This window comes from Kryptolebias marmoratus, linkage group LG17 (assembly GCF_001649575.2).
Source record: "Kryptolebias marmoratus isolate JLee-2015 linkage group LG17, ASM164957v2, whole genome shotgun sequence".
Lineage (NCBI taxonomy): Eukaryota > Metazoa > Chordata > Actinopteri > Cyprinodontiformes > Rivulidae > Kryptolebias > Kryptolebias marmoratus.
Genome location: NC_051446.1, coordinates 16,243,979 through 16,265,285, shown reverse-complemented (window position 1 = coordinate 16,265,285; position 21,307 = coordinate 16,243,979). Strand labels below are relative to the sequence as shown.

Below are 21,307 nucleotides of genomic sequence, written 5' to 3'. Positions count from 1 at the left end.
CCATCCCTAATAATCAGGATTAGTTGTGCTCAGTAATTAAGCTTCTATTAGTAATACAAGCTAATAAGCATGAATTTCTGTGTATTTTATGAGTTCACATAGTGTAAAAACATGTTTCTTAAAAGGTAAGAATTTGTGTGACAGAGTTAATGAGATACAAAATGACAGACATGATGATAAAAAGTTATTTCAGCTATCAAATCTTGACCAGCTTGAGACAGGAATATTGGGTTTTTAGGGTCCAGGTTGACGTTGGATTGTCCAACCTTGTGATTTGAAATTTTGACTTTGGGGTTTGAGATGTTTTTGTTAATTTCTCTATCCTGGACCTTCTAACTGTCATCTACAAATCGAACACAACATTATACTGCTAACTATTCAACATTAGCCCAGACCTACGTCCCACCTGAAACTATATTGTGGACCTAAAGTAAAGTCTGTTGAGTTTAATGGCAAAAAGAGACGCTGTCCAAGTAGAATGTTAAACACATACATTTCATATAAACAACGGAGTAAACCACGTTTTGAGTCAAACCGACATGATGATGTGCAGATAAATTTATGCAGTATATGCTTGCAGCAAAGAAGATATCCTCACCACTGCGTGATACCAGGTCATGGTGCTTTGAGCGCTGTGAGAAGAAACAGCTGCCTCAGCAAAAAAAAATCAAAGCTCAACCAGACAGACACCAGCATACTGTACATCCTGCTCTCCAACAGCTGCTCCCTGGACAAACACTATAACTACAGGCTGCACAGCAGGAGCTGAAAGATGGGGGTTTTACGCAAAATGTGTCTCAGTAACAGAGTTACAGATGCCAAGATTTAGGTAGACAGGCTCGCTTTGTCCCATGGCGACAAAAACGCAGCCCTGACTGTGATAACAGCAAGTGTTTACTTCAGCGCAGAATAAATCATTTATTTTTCAGTCCTGCTGGAAAATGGGTTGCCTGTTCCACTTTGTATGATGATATAAAAGCACTAGTTGTACATGTAATTCTTTAATTAGTCTGTTTTCTTTCACAGCTTAGTATCAAAATGCATGTATTTAGTGTAGCACAAAAGAAGCTTTTTGAAAGCATCAAAAGAGATGTCTAAAGATGAATTCTGCATCGTTTTTATGAAGGAATCTTTCATGTTACGCCACTGAATTATTAATCATTTAAAGGAATACAATCTAAGTTTTATTTAAAGTTGCAATTTAAATTTAAATACTGATATTTAGTTTGCTTTTTGACTATACTGATGCATTTGTTTATGGTAAAAAAAAGCACTGTAAAGTTCTAAGGTACCTTAAACTGGATGCTGACTTCACTACTCTCTCCACAACAGACTAGACCTATTATAACATGGCTGGATAGAGACAAATTGGAAAAACCTCCTTCAGTGTGAATTCCGTCATAATCCAGCTACACTTTTAGTGCTCGCCAAATAGGATTTCTGCTACATTTTGCATCCTCAAAACATTTTCTTTCACCCTCACCATCTAAACGCCCTGGCATGACTGTCTCTGACTGTGTTGGGAAGCATTTATGAGTATCACGTTTGCTCTGGGTTGTTTCCATGACCTTAGACTGTATATATCTAGACATCCAACCAGAACCCGGAAGTTGAAGCCAGAATGGGAGCAACCTTCCCTGTTAGCTGGTTTCAGTACAAGTTTTAAGTCTTGGCCTCTTTATATAAAATGAACGAAACACTGCTCTTGATAAAAAATTAAAAATACACACCACACATCCCTTTTCTTGTTAATTTATGCAGTTCTTACCTTGATGCTGTATGATCAAATATTTACTTTTACACGTTGATCTTTGAGGAGTTCTTTCATGATTAAAAGAAAGGAACATCACGATCATTTGTGGGAGACTTGAAGCCCTCCATCTCTAGTGTGCAGACTGGTTCTAAAAATTCAACATGACAGCTCCTGTAAACCAGGTTCAGCTTCAATTCTCAACAATAAAAGGCGGGGACACTTGCTCTATAATACAAACAGTCTATGTCCATGACTTTGTCAGGATTGTGGTCGTAGCCTGGACATGAGGCCAGTGTGTCCAGTCCTGCTTCAAATATTTGGCGACTCAGCCACACCAGTGCATGTGATCCCTACATTGTGGATGTGCTACTACTGGAATAATAAACCACCAACACCTTGTTATGGGAATTTTGTGCATGCTCAAAACCATCATCACCCTATCTTGGTCCATCTTTGACCTGGAGACATCATCCAGTGTAAAAGGGAGCCTAAAGTATAACAAATACTTGTGTGTGCCATTTGAAGATGAAGCCTGTAAAAATAGGACAGAGAAAGCCACAATGCTTGTGCGATTTTTACTTTTTTGGGAGGTAGAATAAACATTTAATTCCAAAGTGCTCAAAAGGCATACTCTGAACATCACACTGTAATATCACAACAGTTCGTATTAACGTGCAAAGCTCACATTGATTTGGTAGAGGCAGTAAATCTTTACCATTTTACAGTTTTGTAAAGTACTACATTTAAAGTTATTCAATTGCGTCCTTCTAAAAGACCAAAGTTTATTTTAATATCACCAATTTCTGTGGAAAGCCTACATTTCACCATCAGTTGTTTATTACATTATGGTTTATGAGCCAAAAAAGTAAATGTAATATAATAACTTTTTACGGGGAGATCGTGCCTGTAGGATTTTTCACTACATTAATCAGTAATAAAAGAACCCAAGATTGCATTGCTTTTGTGTGTGGTGGAAATTAAAAAAACATATCTAAAGCCAATTTTTTTCCAGGCTTTCTCTACAGAGATGCCAATTTAATGACAACTCTCCTCGCTCGGCTGTTCTAGATAAGGAGGGCACAGCAATAAAAAGCAACACAACGGATGTCTGCTGAGTCAAAGGGAGAGAATAGAAAGAAAAGTAATTGAGATTCTGCAGTGGGGAGCAGAGCACTGTTTACCGGGAGTTGCCCGAAGCGAGCCTGTGGGCACAGCACAGAGATGACTCTGGGAATAAAAGGTCTCCCTTTCTGATTGAAAGGAAACCTTTCGAAATCGGTCTGAGTGTCTCGTCATTTGGAAAAAATCTCTGTTAAATAGAACATTTTGCAGCTCAGGAACATTTTAGCTTAATTTTAGGAATTGTAATTCTTTAACCAACCTCGGGATGCCTCTTTGCCTTTTTTTAAAAGTGATAAAAGTTCATCCATTGTCTCCTGAGGCTGGAAAAAAACTCCACGTTGTAATTTAACTCATGACTGAGAAGAAACTCTTCATACGTTTCGAGTGATACAAGCAATCGGATACACATTTAGTCATCAATGCTGCTGAATCTGTGTCAAGGGGTTAGGAACAACTCAGCTGAGTCCTTACGTTCTAGATAAGATTTTAATTTGCAGCATTGTAAAGCTCCCAAACCTAATGGCGTGGCAGAGGAGCGACAGTCTTCGTGCTCATTGACTATGCATGAGCATCTGGTCAGTGTGGATGTGTTATCTGATCCCAGAGCTCCCCCTGAGAGACGCCTGATGTGTTTCCCTGTGCACAAGATAAACAAGCAGACATACAGAGAGCGCGCGGAGTCACGCTCCACACCCACGTTCCCGCCTCTGCGCCGGTTACAAATGCAACTTCGGACTAAACTGAAAGTAGCACAAGCTGTTGTTGAACATGAAACTGAAACAATGGGGAAAGTCGTTTGGAGTTTAAACACAGATCACTGCTGAATTCTGGGAATGTGGTTAATTTTTAACACATGAAAAGCAAAACAATTGATCAAATCTAGATGTAGATCCAATACCGTGGTAACGCTCTTATTTAATTCTTGTCTTTTACCATAATTTGTCTATAAAATTGAAAAACATTAACTATGAATAGCATTTATTCTTAAAAAATACTAATTTATTCTTTTCTCTCTGGTTAGGTGTAATGTTCCCAAACCTGACACCCTCCTTCTCAAGACTGTCCATGAACACCACAAATAGGATGGGAGACAGGGGACAACCCTGGCAGAGTCCAACTGACACGTGGACAAGCTGGGCTTTGCGCCAAGGATTTGGACACAGATCTTGCTTTGGTCATACAGGGACCGGAAAGCTCTAAGAAGTGACCCTGGCACCCCATAGGGAAAAGGCTACAATCCTTCTCCCGTGACCCCCTTTAGAACTCCACAAGGGTGAAGACCTGGTCCCGTTCCTTCCCATGTCCTGTTGATCTTGTGAACATCGGTAGATCTACCTTGGCGCCTTATCTTCGCCCCACAGCTATAATTCAGCTCCGCCATCATAACCCGCCAGTAGCTGCTCGTACATTTCCTCCTCGACAAACAATCTATTAGCATATTATCTGATGGTGGAAGTGATCATTTGTAAATCGGTGCTCTGTGGCTGCAGCTGGGAAACAACAAAAAAAAAATCACTGCAAGGAAAAATGATGGTGCACAAAGTAAAGCTCGATATCTTCATTCTGTTTAGTTCTTATAGATAAACTAAGCTGGAGTCAATGATGGAAGTACTTTTTAGATGAGTATTAAAAATTTTCTTTACGCCTAATTCTATTAGTATATGCTGTTATGTCTGTGTGAGAAGTGGTTTGTGATTTATTCTCCCCCCCATCATTTACATAAGTCAATTTTCTCTTAAGCTGGGCGGAGGTCATTTTGTACCATCAACGAGTTGTGTAATCAAATTTCTCTTTCTGCTATTCTCTGCAGTATGACTAATTAGCCCTGGACGTGCTCGGATGTGTAATCTCTGGAAAATTGCCTCTCATCTTGATAACTATAATCAAGGCAGAGGGAGATGCAGAGCGACCCAGTAAACACCGTGACTTAAGTTGGCTTGGAGACAAAATAATTAGTCGAATGCGAAGCCGGAGTGGAAGGTCAAGGGCTTTGATTTTTAAGAAGAAGGGAGTGAAGTTAGTTAACCTTCCAGACGGGGATTGTTTTCCTTCAGAGGACTTTGAGCATTAAGTTTCTTTGTCTCATAACCCATGTGCTCCTAAAGTTTCCTTCAAAATATAAAAAAGAACCCCACTGTGTGCAAGGTTTTAATATTTGATGACTGTTGATTTATCCACCCAAGGTGAAATATGAGTTGTTGAAGCGTTCTGCAGGCAGAAATAGCTTTGAATGATGAACCCGAGCAGCAAATACACAGCTGTAACCCCACATACAGCACAATGTGAAGCCTTCTTTTCTAGTAGAATGGGGGAAAAAAAAGCCCAGTTATGTTTTCAAGGATTTATTAAAGCAGTTGCAATAAGAAGTTTTATTTTATCTTTGTATTGGCAATATTACACATATTCTTTTCACCGTCCCTGCAAACCTGGTTTTATATTTGAGCTAATAAGTTCATGGCAAAAAGAAAGTTTTGTTCAAAAGAACTTTGGAGTTTTATTCAGCTGGACTAAATGCAATCACACTTACTGAGCTCATTGTCACACAAAAAAAAATAAAAAAAATTGAATGACCTCAGATTGGAGAAATAAAGTTTAATTCTGACCAAATTGATGAGCTAATGGCTTGTCTCTGACGAAGCATGAATATTATATTTCAGCCTAATAAACTGTAATTCTAAATTGAATTTAATAAAATAATGTTCACAGGAGCCACTATTAAAGCTTTGAGATTAGAGCTGTTTTAGGACAACAGCATCCACTTTAGTCCTGGATCTGCTCGGGATCGCCATTAGATTGCCAATCTGGTCAGAGGCTGATCAAAGAGCTATCTGTAACAGGTAAGATATTAATTGCTCATAATCTTTTCACAGAGCATCAAGTTCTGTTGCTTTTTTGTCTAATACCATCATGGTCACACAGGTGCAGGCTCTTCACAACTTTCAGGTCATTTTGTTTTAAATCTGAGCTCCCACTTAGTATGTTTAAATAAACTGCTTCTTATTTATTTCTTTATTTATTGGTGCACAGTTTTAAATTTAATCACAGTCTTTGTGTCAGAATGCATTTAATCTCCCATGCAAAACACGGTAATGTACCAAGAGGTAAAAAAAAAAAAAAATGGTAAAATTGTACAGTGGTAAACAATTTAAATGAGCAAGTATATAGGCATTCAGTGTAAGTGATAAATTATTTTATTTATCTACTGATTTTGTATTCGGTGGAAAATAACAAAACAAAAACACTTGTAAATCATAAATCACATGCTAAAGCTTGCTCCTGCTACTTGATTACTGATGTAAAAATGTACTAAACCGCAAAACCAAAACTGTGATGCTGTTTTACATCCCTGATTGATGAATCAGTTGCTTATTTTTTGTATCTGGCTAAACAAAAAAAGGGGTTTTTATGAAAAAGTTTTAATGAAAAAGTTGTTTTTTTGTTGGGTTTTTTTTTTTTGGTCGCAAAATTCAAAAACGACATCATTGCAGTGCTTTACCCAGCAGTCCTCCTAAATGTCAAAATTCGTGAAGAAAAAGACATTAAATTGAAATTTGCACATTTAAACATCTGGAACAAATTTTAAAAAAAGCCTATAAGGTTAAGCTTTGAGAATAATGTATCAAAAATGACGCGTCGTAAGAACATGTTAGCTAGATTATATTAGCACAGAAGTTGGCTGTTTCTCTGCTTATTTATTAGATTGTTTCCTTTTCTTTTAAGAACAGTATTGTTCAAAGCAGTACTAAATGAAAATTTGTAGTTACCTACAAAAATAGAGTAAAACTAGTAGCTTAAAAAACAATAACAGCTGAATTAAAAAATGTTTAAAAACTATAACCACCTCAACATCAAATTAACTTTGCAGATATTAGCATATTAGCTGAACTAGCTGAACTTTCCTTTTTCTCTCTCTCTATTCCTGGAAAAACACCTCCCTCAATACCAAATACTCCATTTCAACATTAGGACAAATATAAGGGTGGTTTGGGAGCATGCACAGCCAAACAGGCAGCCATGTTGTTGGGAAGGAAGATTTAGCAAACGGTCAATTCTGCTCATTGCCTGTTTGGTGCTTTTTTTTTCTCAAAAAGATAAAATAAAATAAACAGAAAAAGTACAGTCTGTGAAGATAAGATTGATGTGTTGAATTTTTTAAAAAACAAGCACAGGGAGGAACGTGTTAAGAAGTCAGTGGGGGGGCACAGATGGTGATCTATCAAAACTGACTCACAGTATGAGCGGATGGATGGCTTATTCGTGTCCTATTTGCGGCAAGCCACAACTAAGTAGAGAAATTTTATTTAAATGTAGCATATTAAATAAAAATTGCTGAAAATATATATAAAAGTGTATATTACAGTAGTCTGTAGTTATATTCAATGCCCATCAAGCCTGTTTGAGCTTTTAATCTCACAGGTGGAGGTCAGCGATCAGCGTTCATTTTACGCAGTTTGGGGGGCAGGTTGTCTTCGGGTCGACTCCCGACCAAAGGAACCTGGACTGGCGCTGGAGTTGGAGCGGAGATGGTGCTGAAGACTGCTGGCAGTCTGTGTTTCTCCAGATCAACATCCTCAGCATCTCCATCCAAGGACAACAACTGGACCTGCTCCTCCAGGTGTCCTTGTCTGACGGCTGGGATGGAGCTGGACCTAAACCTCTGGATACTAAGAGACAGGTCTCCTGTGCTGGAGGCTTTACCCCCAGGCAAGGCTGACCCGGTCTTTAGCGCCCTCCACAGGTGCTCCTCCTTAGTGGAGCTCATTCGCTGAAGTTTATTCGGCAGCCTAAAGGCTTGTTCCTCCACGTGCACGTGGTCTGCGTGGTCTGCAGACAGAAGCCTTTCCCGGCGGCCTCCGCAGCCACTGTTCCCCAGCAGAGGAGAGGGGAGAGATGATGCAACAGGCAGAGGGTTGGGTGACGTCAGTGAGTTCTTCTCCTCCTGCTCTTTGACACTGTACGGAGGCGTGGGGACCTCAAAGGTGTTGTGGAATTGGGAGTAATCGACTCTGAAGAAGCCCTCTTCTAGTGACATGACGGGGAGGAAGCGATGGCCCCACAATACTTCATCCTCGGTGTAAGATGTCCTCGCCTGGCACGTCATGCCTAAAAGGGAGAGAAGCCACAAAGTAAAATGGGGTTTGGAACAAGAAAAAGATTAAACAAAGATAAACAAAAGGCGCAAACTAAATAAAATAAAGACGAACAGAAAGACAAATGGAAATGAATGAGTGGTGAATAGCTCCAGGGAGAAAGGTTGGAAAGAGACATGCAAAACCAAATAAAAAATGCAGCCATGATGGATAAAAGCTTGTGCGGTTGAATAATTAAACGCATGAAATTAAACATTACGTTTAATATTTTATATCAGTGTAAAAGGCGGTACGCCACAAGCTAAAAGTTGGTGCAACAAATCATCAAGAACAAGAGCGTTTCTCCAAAGTTAGAGTGGAAAGGGAGAGGTTGGAGAAGGGGGGGGTTGCTCTCACCTGTGGTTTCCACGATGCCCTCTAGAATGACGACGATCTCAAACTGCTCGTTCATGAGTGAGCGCTGCGACAGATCAAAGAACGGGCTGTCGGTGTTGATCTTGTGGCAGATGGTGAGAGGTGACACCAAGAAAAGCTGGTCCGCCCCCGTGCCAAAACCAACGTCCAGCTCGCACTGGTCCAGGGGCAGGAACTCTCCCTCTGGGGTCTGTCGGGACTGCAAACACAAAGACTACTTTTTAAACTTTATCTTTGCATTAATCTGAATTTGGCTGAACTTTGAATAGGTCTGTTTTGAGGTTACGTCCAATTTTCCAAACACTCTGAGACATTTCCAGTCCCATCTAACTTTAAATTGATTGTACAGTCTCTCTAATGACAACAATCAACTCGCCTTCCTCTTGCTAAGAAAGCAAATAAGAATAGTTCCTATAAACTGTCAAACTTTTACATGGTCGACAAGATGGATAAGACGGTGAACGAGCTTCTGTAAAATTCAAAGCACTGCTTCTGCTTTCTTTGTTTTCTAACACCATGGGTGACAGGTATTCAGTCTGCAAGGCCATTTTGTCAGACAGACAGACAGAGTATGTCAGGAAGATAAGACCACTTTGGGGGATGTTTTTCATCCAAAGCTCCTGCCTGCTGCATGTTTTTTTATGCGTTGATTGGCATGTAAGAAAAGAAGTGTAAAAGGTTTGAATGGAATTGCTATAAAAATGTAATTTCCTTCTGTAATATGGAACAGATGATGTGTGGAGGGAGTTTTTTCATTGTCCAATCGCAAATGAAGGAATGCCTGTAAACCTAAAGGCATTATAGCTGTTAAGGACTGCTCCGAGCATCCCTGCCTATAGAAGATGGGAATGGTAATAGAGAGGAGAGATACATTTCCTTAGCTCTTTGCATTTATGCTGCAGAGTGGTGCCACGTAAAGATACTAATGGTTTATTGAAAGGAAAGGGTATGAACAGTTACTTATCTTATCTGTTAGCTCTTTGAACGGCTTCAGTTTGGAGAAACAGAGTTTAATTCTGACCGTGCCGATGAGCTAATGAGAAATCTAAGCAGGCGCAAGGACCTCACATCAAAAGATTTGAAATATTTGCCAGCCTCATGGGTGTCTAAGGCCTTGTCCTCATAAAATCACAGTTTTTTTTTCAAAACAATCTTTTAGTTTGTTGTTTCTTATGACAGCCTCATAAGGATGGCACCATTTTTTTAGAAATGCCTTCGTCCACACAGGAGCACCAAAAACAAGCCAAAGCACTGTAGCATCTATGCCAGGCCTGTATGTGGTGCTGAATGCTGGAACGAAAATACACCAAAAACAGGAAACAAGGCATGGAGCATGCACACAAAGGTTGCTAATGGGAGTGAAATGTTAGCACAAGAAGAAGAAGAGGACAACCTGGGGTCATAAATGAGATTACAGGTGGGATTATGACACCAGTGTTTTCAAAAAGTTGCAATTTGGCTGTCTTCACAAAAACACAACGGTGGCATTTCAAGTTTGTTTGTTTTTTCTCTGAAACTTGTTTTGAAAAAATACGGTTTTGGGCGTCCAAAAATACTATCTTTGTTTGGGCGCAAGGCTAAAACAACAACCTTTTGTATAGTCTTGGGTGTACGGCCCCTAAGATGGCAAAGAGTGGCTTCATTTCTCCAATTTTCTAACACTGCTGACACTGATGCATTTTGATATTCCAGCATACAGTATATGATACTCTAAACAATGCATCAAGAAAATACGGCATTACCAAACTCTTTTCTCTGACTGGTGGACATGCAGGTTAAAGATGAAACTAAAGACGTAATAAACAATCTCCCAAATTTCCCGTAACCACATAAAATATACAACATAAGCATTACATTTATCTGAAGGCACATCTCCAGATTACCTGGACATTGAGCTGCACTGAAACTCATAATTACATTTCAGTGACAAGATTACTGCGTTGCAAGGAAGATTCGTTAAGTAGAGAAGTTGTTTAGCCGTTAACTGAGAGCACTGGACTGAAGACGTCTGGGACAAGAAGGTTTGTGATCGCTGTCAGCTGCGATGAGTTCAAAATACACTGTTTTACCCAGAAGGCCAAAAGAAATCTAAAAGAATTATGAATAAAAAGTCAATAAGTGCCAAACTGACCCCACTAACGGGACGCATTAAGGTATAATGTGTCGTGTTTGAATTCAGTTCCTTCATTCTGTTGCCTAACGTTAACTTCAGTCAACCTTCCTGGCTTGCTCAGCGAGAAGCCACTTGGTCCACAGATGGCAAACAGGCTGTCATTTGTATTCACAGTGATGTTGAGGACAGAAGGGTGTGACATTTCACAGGAAGACGTCTGTGCCCACAGTTCCCTGGCTCGCCTTCATGGGGGGGTAACGTGTCACCCATCATGCTGCATCAGTGTTTCCGTAATGCACAGACAGGGAGCCTATGTTATATGTCTGCTGAGGTTAGATCAGGAAAAACTCAGAGAGCGAGCCTGGCTGTGATCCCCAAAAGAGTAAATGGTTCCAAAGTTGGAGCTGCAATAAAAAGCCACTCACACTAATCAGTAGTTCCTTGTGTATTTAAAATGTTGCAGCTTACTTTTGATATTTTTGGTCTCTGTTTGGCAAAGAAAACCCACACGAGCACAGGGTGTACATGCAAACTCCAAACACTGAGATTCTAACCTAAGAGAAGGAGCTTGTTCCCCTGTCGTTTACAAAAAAAAAACAGAGCTAAATGATCCCGTTTGTTAATAATGCTACTTGATCTTTTGACACAGAGATCAAGCAGCGTTTGATCCATGACACACAAAGCTTTAGTTTTAAAATTGAATGCTTAGAAACTGGATCACTACTACATATCCAGATGGTTATTAAGGAGACGACTTGTTCGCTATATTTTGATGAAAGGCCACGTGTCGCTGCATGGTGATGTCATTCACCTGAGACGAGCCGCTATATGACAGTGGACACAGCTGATTTGTTTAAGTTTTTAAAATAAAGAGGAGAGGTTGTGGGTGCCACTACTTCTCTTGAGAGCATGCAAGACGTTGTTTGCCCTCACAAACAACTAAAGGATCGTGGTTAGAAAAATACATCTTAGTTTAGTGTTCATTCATTTATATGTTGACATGTCAGAATTTTGAAACTCACATTTTGAACTGACATATTTAAATAAATGTGCCAGAGTATTCTGTCAAGTATTATTCATTTCTTTGTTTGAAAGCTTTTCTTCTCGGGTTCCCTTTAGCACAGCACAGTGCTGCGGCAGCATTAAAGCTCCACCAAGGACAGGTAAACGTGTTTGGCTCTGAATGGCCTACCAAGGTGAAAGCCTCGTGTGTTCTCTTCCTGCTGCTGAACAGTCGGTGCCACAGGGGGAAATTAATGGCGTTTGAAAGAGGTCCTGATATGGACGGAGTGCTTAATTTACCGAGCCACCTGAGAGCCAGGTTGAGTGAAAGCAGGGCCTATTCCCCATTGACTCACTTCCTCTCCTGCCTGCAACTGTGACTCTATGTGTGTGTGTGTGTGTGTGTGTGTGTGTGTGTGTGTGTGTGTGTGTGTGTGTGTGTGTGAGAGAGATTGATGCAAGTAAATCCAAACGACATCAGTGGAGGTTTTAAGACGGCCCCGTTCTTGCGCATTTATCTTTGTGTTTGTCAGGGAAACCCGTTTGTCCCGCTCAGAAGTCCCATTTTGGCTGCCATTCTTAATGTTTCCACGGGAAAATTAAAGCCAATCCAATCGGTCGGTCCTGTCCTTTCTTCTTCCCCTTATCCTGCCTTTCTTCTTGTCCTTCAGAGTTTGTCAGTGGCAGATGTTGCAATTGATGCCGCCACGTCTGTCTGCTGGTAGCCCTTATCGCCTCCCTCCTGCTGTGGACCAGCCTACTGAGACACTGATGAGCACCACCCAGCTGTCACTCTCTTCCCTTTTAGTTTAGTTTAGTCTGATTTGCCACGTTGCTGCAGTTTGCTGCTTTTTCTTTTCTTGCTTAGAATCAGCTGAAATTTTTTATACACACACACATATATACAGTATATATATTAAATTTGGTTTGTGCTGCAGAGGTCACTGCACCTCTGCATTCCATTGTTTTATTAATGGACGCTGCATTAATATTAATGACAATTCAAGGACTCTTATCTGTTGAAATTCCCATGCATTGTGGAAAAATGTGCAGCACTGGCCAAAGAATACAGTTTCTGCTGATAATGACATTTTTTTATGTGCAGGCACTAAATTAGAATTTAATTACATTCTTTTTTTTTGTCAGTGCACCTAATAAATCCAATTCACAGCCAAAGAGCGGAATGCTTTCTACTTTTTGGATCCAGGCTACATTCGTATCAGATTTTGAACATTTGCCTTAAAATATGTATTTTTAACTTTTCTAAAGGGACGAAAGTTTTTTTTTTTTTTAATATTATTGGAAAGTTGTAATATGAGCTATCTGGTAAATGTCCCTTCTGAGCTCCATTACAGTGAGCAACCCAGCGGACATTCAGCATGAACGAATGGATGAATGACTGGATGAATGGAACATTCCTTCTTTCTTTTTGTTTTAATATTGCAGCAGTTTTGACAGCAGCTTTAGTTCATAAATACAATGTGCCGCTTTGGAATTTCCCACCATTTTATTTCCCACTTTTTACTTCACTCCTCGAGCAACAACAGATTTGTATTAAAAAGTGATGAATTTCAATTCTTCCACAATGCCATATGGATGTACACAACATGATTAGGTAAAACGTTAAAAAGCTGAGAATAAATGGTACATCGCTTAAGGAAAGGTGTTATCTCATAAGCTACTGTTAAGAATGTCTTTTCCGTTCTAAGACCAAGTCATATCGTCACAGTTTGTGTTTCTTTTCTGATTTGTTACTTGATTTAAATTTCTTTTAAAACATAAATTTGGTCTTTCGGTCATTTAGTCAAATTCTTGGATTTTGCTGCTGCACCGATGTCCAAACCAGTCCCTGTTTTCAGTTCCACCCATACCACCTGTCTTCCCTTAGTAATCAGCACACTTGTCGACTCTTCTCCTGGTATATTTACTTCCTGGGTTTTCTCAGTCTCAGAGTGACTCTTACTGGCAGTAACTTTTGCTGTCTTTCGATTCCTGTATTCACTTTGCTTCACTGTAATCTCGCTGGTGCTGGTAATAGTAATGGTGTTCTAATGATTGTCGCAGCCAGTATTCACGGCGTCACATTTTAAAGTTTGCTGATGACTCAGTCATCCTGTCTTTGATCCCGGGCCAGTGGTCAAGGACTTCACTCTTTATTTTTGTCTCAAAGACAGAGGACTCTTGATTTTAGGAAAAACACTTCAGTAGTTGTTCTAGTGACTATAAATGGTGAAGATGTTAAAATGGTGCACCAGTATAAATACCTGGGAACTGGACTGACTTTGTATTAAGCCTCAGCAGAAGACGTACGTTTATCGGAAGCTCTGTGGTTTTAATGTGGATTCTACCTTAACGAGAATGTTTTATTCGTGTTTCATCGAGTATCTTTAAACTTTTTACTTCATGTGTTGGTTTGGATCTTTATACAACTCTTGGCGATTGTCCGGATGTGCAGCAAAATTCCTGGTGCAGCCCTAAAGAACCTCAGTGACCAACACAAGGAGAGGTTAGTAAAAAAGGCCAGAGTGATCCTGTTAGATCCTGATCCCCCACTCCATGGGGTCCAGTTCGGACGCAGGTATCTGTTGTCAAGATGTAGGACCAAAAGACTGAGAACTGCACGTATCCCTGCAGCAGTCAGGCTCCTAATAACTGAAACCTTCAGAGTTAATAAAGATTCTTAACTATTGGGTCCAACTACAGCCACCATTTGTGACACTCATACTACATACTGTATGTAACCATCCAGTAGAAGGTCTGTTGTAATAGAAGTTAGGTGATAAATTAGAAACAAACTGTCAACACATATTCATTCCCCCATTTTCTTTACACTCTCTGTGTTCAGGTGTTGTTGAGGGGCTGGAGCCAGAGAGGATGGCTAAACTAATGAGACTTCCTATCAGTTTTCCTTTCACTCCAGACAGAATGAAGTTGTCCAGGTCTAATTTCCTCCTCCTTCCAATTGCTTTGAGCACTTGCTTTTACCTTGTGCCAAAAATCCAAAGTATCCAGGACCCGTAAGAATTTACAGCCCGTGCCTGGGCCTGACGATCCCGGTAACTGTTCGCCCCCGCCGTGTCACAGAGCATTTACACGGTGTTCATTAGGATTTACTGCGGCACGCCTCATTTCTCCAAGTCGGCTCGGCAAGCGGGCCGACTGACGGTGACCTTGGGCCCAGCGTCGGCTGATCGCGGGCTTGTGCGGCACTGAGAGGCAAAGCTGAGATACTGAGCTGAAATGTGGTGTGGACCGAGCAAGATCTGTTTCTCAAACGCTGCCATTAACTATTAGAGTCAACTGTGTCTGTTAGCAAAATATCTCCTGAACCACTGGACTGATTTTAATGAAACTTTCAGAAAGTAACCACTGGGTGTACGTCCACAACACATTGAATTTTGGTGTGGCTCCAATTCAAGATGGCTACCGCAGCTAATCAACCTCTGCTAACAAAAAAATGTCTTTAATCTATCCAAAATACAGATAATGAGGTAATGTTTATGTGGTAGTAGCTGAGAGTCATCCCAACACATAATCCAAGCATTTATACAACTCAAGAAACGTGGCTGTGGCAGCCATCTTGTATTTAAATTTTCTCCTTCAAGGAACACCAGGACTTTCATTTATTGATTGTTGAAGTCATTTTAATGACTGGCCTGAGTCCCTAATCAGATTTATCATAAATGTCCAAATCTCTCAGCAAAGGCCAGGAACGATTATGATTAAAATCAGAAGAACAAACGAGGGGTACAGCACTTAGAACAACAAAGGTTGATACAGTGATTTATCATTCAGGTCCATTAAACCTGAAGAGGTGGAGGCAGGACTGAGCACTCAAAGGATCTCTGTTCTGAAGCTAATCTACAACAAAGCTGCAGCAGTCATTTCCCTCCGACTTGTAGCACAAAAAAACAAAAAAAGAGAGAACAAGTCCTGAAACCATCCCAACAATCTTCTTACATAACAAACTCCGAGTTTAAGCCAAAAAAAAGGATGAAATTTTCCTTTCTGCACCACTCTGTCCTTTCAAATAGCACAGACTGAATTACAGAGAACTATAACTGAGCGTCAAAGTGTCTGAATCTAATGCGTGTCCTCTGTGGACAGAGGAAAAAGTCGATGATAGGACAATTTATTTCACGATTAAACTCTCTGCGACGGTTAGTTCATTAATTGCAATCAAGACCCCATATTTTTCTTTGCATTACCGGGCTCTTAATTAAAAAAGAAGTAATACCTAAATGAAATATAAGCTGTTTTGTAAAAAAAAAAAAAAAAAAAAAAGGAACTTAAAAAAGAATAATAGGTTAATTAAATATAGCTTTTAATGTGTCGAATTTCAATTCTCTGATAGATGCAGTTTTGTTCCTTTTGTAGAAATTAAACACAAATGACTGCTTTAAATCATATCACATATAAGAGCTCAGCATTCCTTAAAGAAATGCGTATCACCCGCCACTCTTCATGCCAAAGTTTTAGATTGCACTCATTATAGTTATTTTGGTCTTGAAAATAATATTAAGTGCAATCTCACGGGACCTTGCAGGATTTGTTAGCACTCTGAGTATGTGTTGTGATTAACTCTCAGCTACTACCACACCAAATTTTAACTCAGTGTCTGTGAAATTCACTGATGTATAGTTAGTTTTGTGCTCGCAAAGGTCAGTCGGCTGTGACACTCATCTTGAATTGGCTTGATTCCAAAAGTTGATCAGTTGTAGACGTGCAACCAGTTATTACTTTCTGGGATTCTCATTAAAAATCTGTCCAATGGTTCATGAGATATTTTGCTAACAGACAAACACAGTTGACTCCAGCAATTAACGCTAAGGTTTTAAGCAAAGATGTTGCACAATATAATGTGCTCAAAGTCTTAGCTGGGGGGAATGATCAGCTACTACCATAACAAATTTTATCTTAATATCTGTAAAACTGTCAGAGTTATAGACATTTTTGTGTTTTCTGAGATCAGTTGGCTGTGGCGGCCATCTTGAATTGGACTGACACCAGAAGGTAATCAGTTGTAGACGTCAACCCATTGATTAATTTCTGAATGTTTTACTAAAATCCACCCAGTGGTTCATGAGATATTTTGCTAACAGGCAGACAGAATTGATTCCAATAGGTGTTGGGTAAGTTTTAAACACAGATCTCACACGATCTGTTAGTGCTCCGAGCCTAAGTTGGGAATCAGACTCAGCTACTACCACACCAAACTTTAGCTCATTAACTGTAAAACTGACTGGGACTGAGTTACAGCCATTCATGTGTTTGCTAAAATCACTTTGCTGTGGCGGCCATCTTGAATCAGTTCGACTCCAAAAGGTAATCAGTTGTAGATGTCAACCCAAGGATTATATTCTGAAGGTTTCATTAAATTCTGGTTGAACGAGGTACATTTCTAATGGCATAGACAAATGAACACACACAGACACAGGCAAAAATATCATTCCTCTGCCTTCGCCTTCGGCTGCGGGCCGATGATAAGCTCTGAGGCGTAAAGTTTAAACCTTAGAAGTGTGCTGAAAACGCTCCCTGGAGGTGGAAAGAGTGGCTCGTCACTCGAGATGATCAGAGGCGGCAAAAGGCTTGTCGACCTCCCCCTGCCGCAAAAAAGTAATGCTGCCCCCCAAGACACCGAGTCGGAGAGGAAGAGGCAGAAGTCCACGCAGAGTGATGTGCTGGTGCACCTGGGCCTTGGCTTCTCAGAGCTGAGATTTCTGAGGAACTGAGAAACCCATATCCTCGGTGGAAAATAATAATAAAAAAAACAGCTTGGCACTGATGTTCTACTCTATTTTAGTTGTGAAGTTGTTTGACACACGCGTTCCTCCTCTCTTCTGTCGCTGCTGCCGCCTCAGCTTCGCTTTCATCGTCTGGCTTTTGTCAGCGCTGACACCATTTGCAGAAAGGAAAAAAAAAAAAAAGCGTGCTCGCTGTCATCTCTCAGCGCTACCGATCTGGAGCGTTTATTTTATGCTCGGGAACAAGTGGCCTTCGAGAGTCGCAATCAACGCGGCCCACCCAGAAAGCACAGAAATGGGTTTCATCGATCTCTTGATCAATAGGCATAATTTTAAGTCTCTTTTCGGCCCATTTGTGTCCAGATACTTGAGGCGGAGGTTGACCTAAAACAAGGCTGTGAAACTCAGTTACACGGAGGGGACAAAATTAAAAACTCGGTCCTGACTGAGGGACGATCTCAGTCAGTATTTACTGAAATATACACAAATGGAGTTGGTTTTTATTTGTAATATGTCAAATTATTCATAAAGACCTAGGAGTTACCATTACCCAATGACATTTTATATAAGATATATAACAAACATAGCTTATGAATTCAAAAGAAAAACATTAAACTTGAAAAAGAAACATTATTAGCATTATCTCTTATGCCTTTCTCTCTATAAGAGTTTTTTTCCATTAAATATTTCTTAATAACACATTTTATCAGTTTAAAAAAATACTCAATGAATTAAAAGCCTTTCTTGAAGGAGTGCATATCGCCCGCCACCTTTCAGGCCAGAGTTTTGGACTAATATCATCTTATGCTGAGAAATGATGGAGTTGTTTTGGTCAAACCCTGAAACTAATGTTTTGGGCAATTTAGATATTGCAATATCTCGAGTGTTCTTACACCATCTGCTTGCGCTCAGACTATGTGTTGTGAATGACTCTCAGCTACTACCACACCAAATTTGAGCTCAATATCTGTAAGATTTACTGAGGTATAGCCATTTCTGTGTTGGATAAGGATGATTAGCTGTGGTGGCCATCTTGCATTGGGTTTACTTCAAAAGTTAATCAGTTGTAGAGGTACATCCAGCGATTACTTTCTGATAGTTTCATTAGAATCCATCAAGTGGTTTGTAAGATATTTTGCTAACAGACAAACAGGGTTAACTCCAACAGTTATAGCCAATATTTTTAAAAATTGGTGTTGTGCAATGAGTTGCCCTCAAAGTATGTGTTGGAGAAAATGCTCAGCTCCTAGCACAGCAAATTTTAAGTCAGTATCTTTAAAATTGGATTAGGTATACCCATTTTTGTGTTTTCTAAGGTGAGTTAGCTGTGGCGGACATCTTGAATTGAGTTGAGCTCAAAAGTTAATCAGTTGTAGATGAACATCCAAAGATTACTTTCTTACAGTTTAATCGAAATCCACCTAATGGTTCATGAGATGTTTTGCTAAAAACAGACAACTGATTCCAAAAGGTCCCGCTAAAGTTTTAAACATTAGTTTTTTGCGTGATCAGCTGGCGCTCAGAGTATACGTTAGGGATCAGTCTTAGCTACTACCACGCCCAATTTTGGCTCCATATGTGAACAAGTTAATGAATTATATTTTTGTATTTTTATCCTAAGGTGATTGAGCTGAGATGCACATCCAATGAGAGTTTATTAAAACTTTCAGTTTCAGTTTGACAAATCTGCCCTTCTGACACTGAAGACTGAAGTCAAGCGGCTCAGAAATAAATTATTTCGCCTTTAAAATGGCTCCTCGGAGGGCAGATCGGCGCGTTAAAAACAGACCTAACGATGGAAGACAAGGACCCTCAGGGCAGAGCAGCCGGTGCTTGAGATGAGTAGAAAATGACTGCATGATTGAGGCTCTCTGAGCACACGATGAGCGCTTTGAGATCACATTAACTGACCCACAGTCTGCTTTCATTGGTGCCGCGCTCTTGTAATCCTGAGGCTGCGGGTTCGAGCCCAGGTTGCGGCAGGTGAAAAGAAAAAAAAAAAAAAAAACAGCTTTCATGCGCAAATTTGCCTCTTCCTGCCTTACCTTGATGAGTTTGCACCTGATCTGCGCGGACACCATGTGGCTGTTCCGCAGGTTCCCCACTCGGAACATGAGGCACAACTTTCCGTCCCGCTGCGAGACCACCGCGTCCTGGCTGAACATGAGCGTCTCCGCGCGCTTCTTGGGCTGCGACATCTTGATGAACATGCAGCCGATGAGGAAGGCGTCCACGATGGAGCCCAGCAGCGACTGGAAGAGGAAGAGGATGATGCCCTCGGGGCACTTCTCCGTGATGTAGCGGTGGCCGTAGCCGATGGTCGCCTCGGTCTCGATGAAGAACAGGAAGGCGGAGGGGAAGTTGTACACGTTGGCCACGCACGGCGTGGTGGACTGCTCGTGGCCGCCGTGGCTCAGGTCGCCGCGGATGTACGCGATCACCCACCACATGAAAGCCATGACGAGCCACGCCACCGTGTAGGTGAGGATGAAGATGAGCAGGTTCCAGCGCCACTTCAGGTCCACCAGCGTGGTGAAGAGGTCCGACAGGTACCTGCTGGTCTCGCCGCCCAGGTTGCCGTGCTGCACGTTGCAGCGGCCGTTCTTCTCCACGAAGCGCTGCCGCTTCCTCTTCGCCGGCGCGGAGAAAGTCGCGGACCGGCTGGTGCTCACCACCTGGTAGTCCTCGCCGAATTTCCTCCGGACGGCCGACATGGTGCCCAGTGGTGCCCAGTGAGACCTTCCCGGAGACGAACGCGCCCTGTGCTCGCGCGGGGGGGGATCAGGCTCTTTGCGCAACTTTCAACTCGCCCATGGCCAAGCTGAGCGCGCCCGCCCGCATCCTGAGAGAGATGGAGATATGGAGAGATGCGCCCCTCTCCTGGAGATTAGAGGAGCAGAGATTCTGCGCAATGGTTCACGCTCCTTTTACGCAGAGAGGGGCAACTTTGTTGTCCAGCCTCCCCCCTCCACCCCCTCCCTGAATGAAGGACATCGACTCAAAGCCCCAGAGATCCACTTCAGTACCGCCAAGTGCGCACTTTCCCCCAGAGATGGAGCTGAGATTTAGGACTGCAGGAGGAGCTTTTTCTTCCTTTCATCCAATCAGCTAAGAAATTATCAAGAGAGAGCAAACCTCCAAACAAAGAGAGCCAGCTCTAAGCACCTCATTTTATCTTTTATTACATTTTTTTCCCTCCCTTCTCAATTAGCCCTCCAGCAAAGCCCTGCGCTATAACAGGGTGATTCCAGCTCGGTGTCAGCAGCTGCCTGCGCCTGCCTACTGACGGCTGTTTACTCCCCCCTGGTGTTACTGCGGTGGAAGTAAACCTGAGGCAATTCTGTGAAGTTATTGTCTCAGATAAATGGGGAAGACAAAAAAAAAAGAAAAAAAAGCAAGTCAAGTTCATTGGAATAATTAGCTCAGAAAATTGAGATAAGGAGTTTGTATTTGTTGCCCCATGATTGGGAGTGTGGAATCAGGATTTTTTTGTTGTCGACTCACAGGCGTGATCAGTTTTATGTTTTAGATTTTTTTTTTTTTGCCACAGTTGAATCCATGTTGCGTCATATACCTCTGTCAGGGCAGGTATTGGCACAATGTCAAGGGAGGGAAATCAGTCTGGATTGTGTGGGGTTTTTTTTGTATTTCTTTCAGCTTTCTACCCTTTTATCAGTCGTCTAAAATCAGCTTCCAGAGCAGAATAATAACAAAGAGAGAGAAGAAGAAGAACAACGGCTCAAAAAAGGTTCAAAACCTACAGAACAGAAGAAGAAATCATCATCTATGTTAAAACAAGCCTGAAGGCAGAAGTTTTAGTATTTAGACTTTTAGAGTTTTTGTTGAAAAAGAAGTACAAATAACAGAACAGTACAAACTGACCTGGTAAATGCTGGTACTTACTGTGTACATCCTCAATATACAGGTGCTGGTCATAAAATTAGAATATCATGAAAAAGTAGATTGATTTCAGTAATTCCATTTAAAAAGTGAAACTTGTATATTATATTCATACATTACATACAAACTCATATATTTCAAATGTTTATTTCGTTTAATTTTGATGATT

At 41.0% G+C, this 21,307-nt stretch overlaps 1 protein-coding gene across 1 annotated transcript; it reads right to left on the bottom strand.

The window, feature by feature from the left end:
- Positions 1 to 5,216: 5,216 nt before the first annotated feature.
- LOC108246568 (G protein-activated inward rectifier potassium channel 1-like) lies at positions 5,217 to 20,583 on the bottom strand. Its single transcript, XM_017434192.3, has 3 exons — positions 19,284 to 20,583; positions 8,362 to 8,578; positions 5,217 to 7,978 (listed from the first exon to the last, which is right to left on the bottom strand). Exons 1-3 carry the CDS (start codon positions 19,950 to 19,952, stop codon positions 7,299 to 7,301), a joined length of 1,566 nt encoding a protein of 521 aa, XP_017289681.1. The 5' UTR covers positions 19,953 to 20,583; the 3' UTR covers positions 5,217 to 7,298.
- Between the last annotated feature and the right edge of the window lie 724 nt (positions 20,584 to 21,307).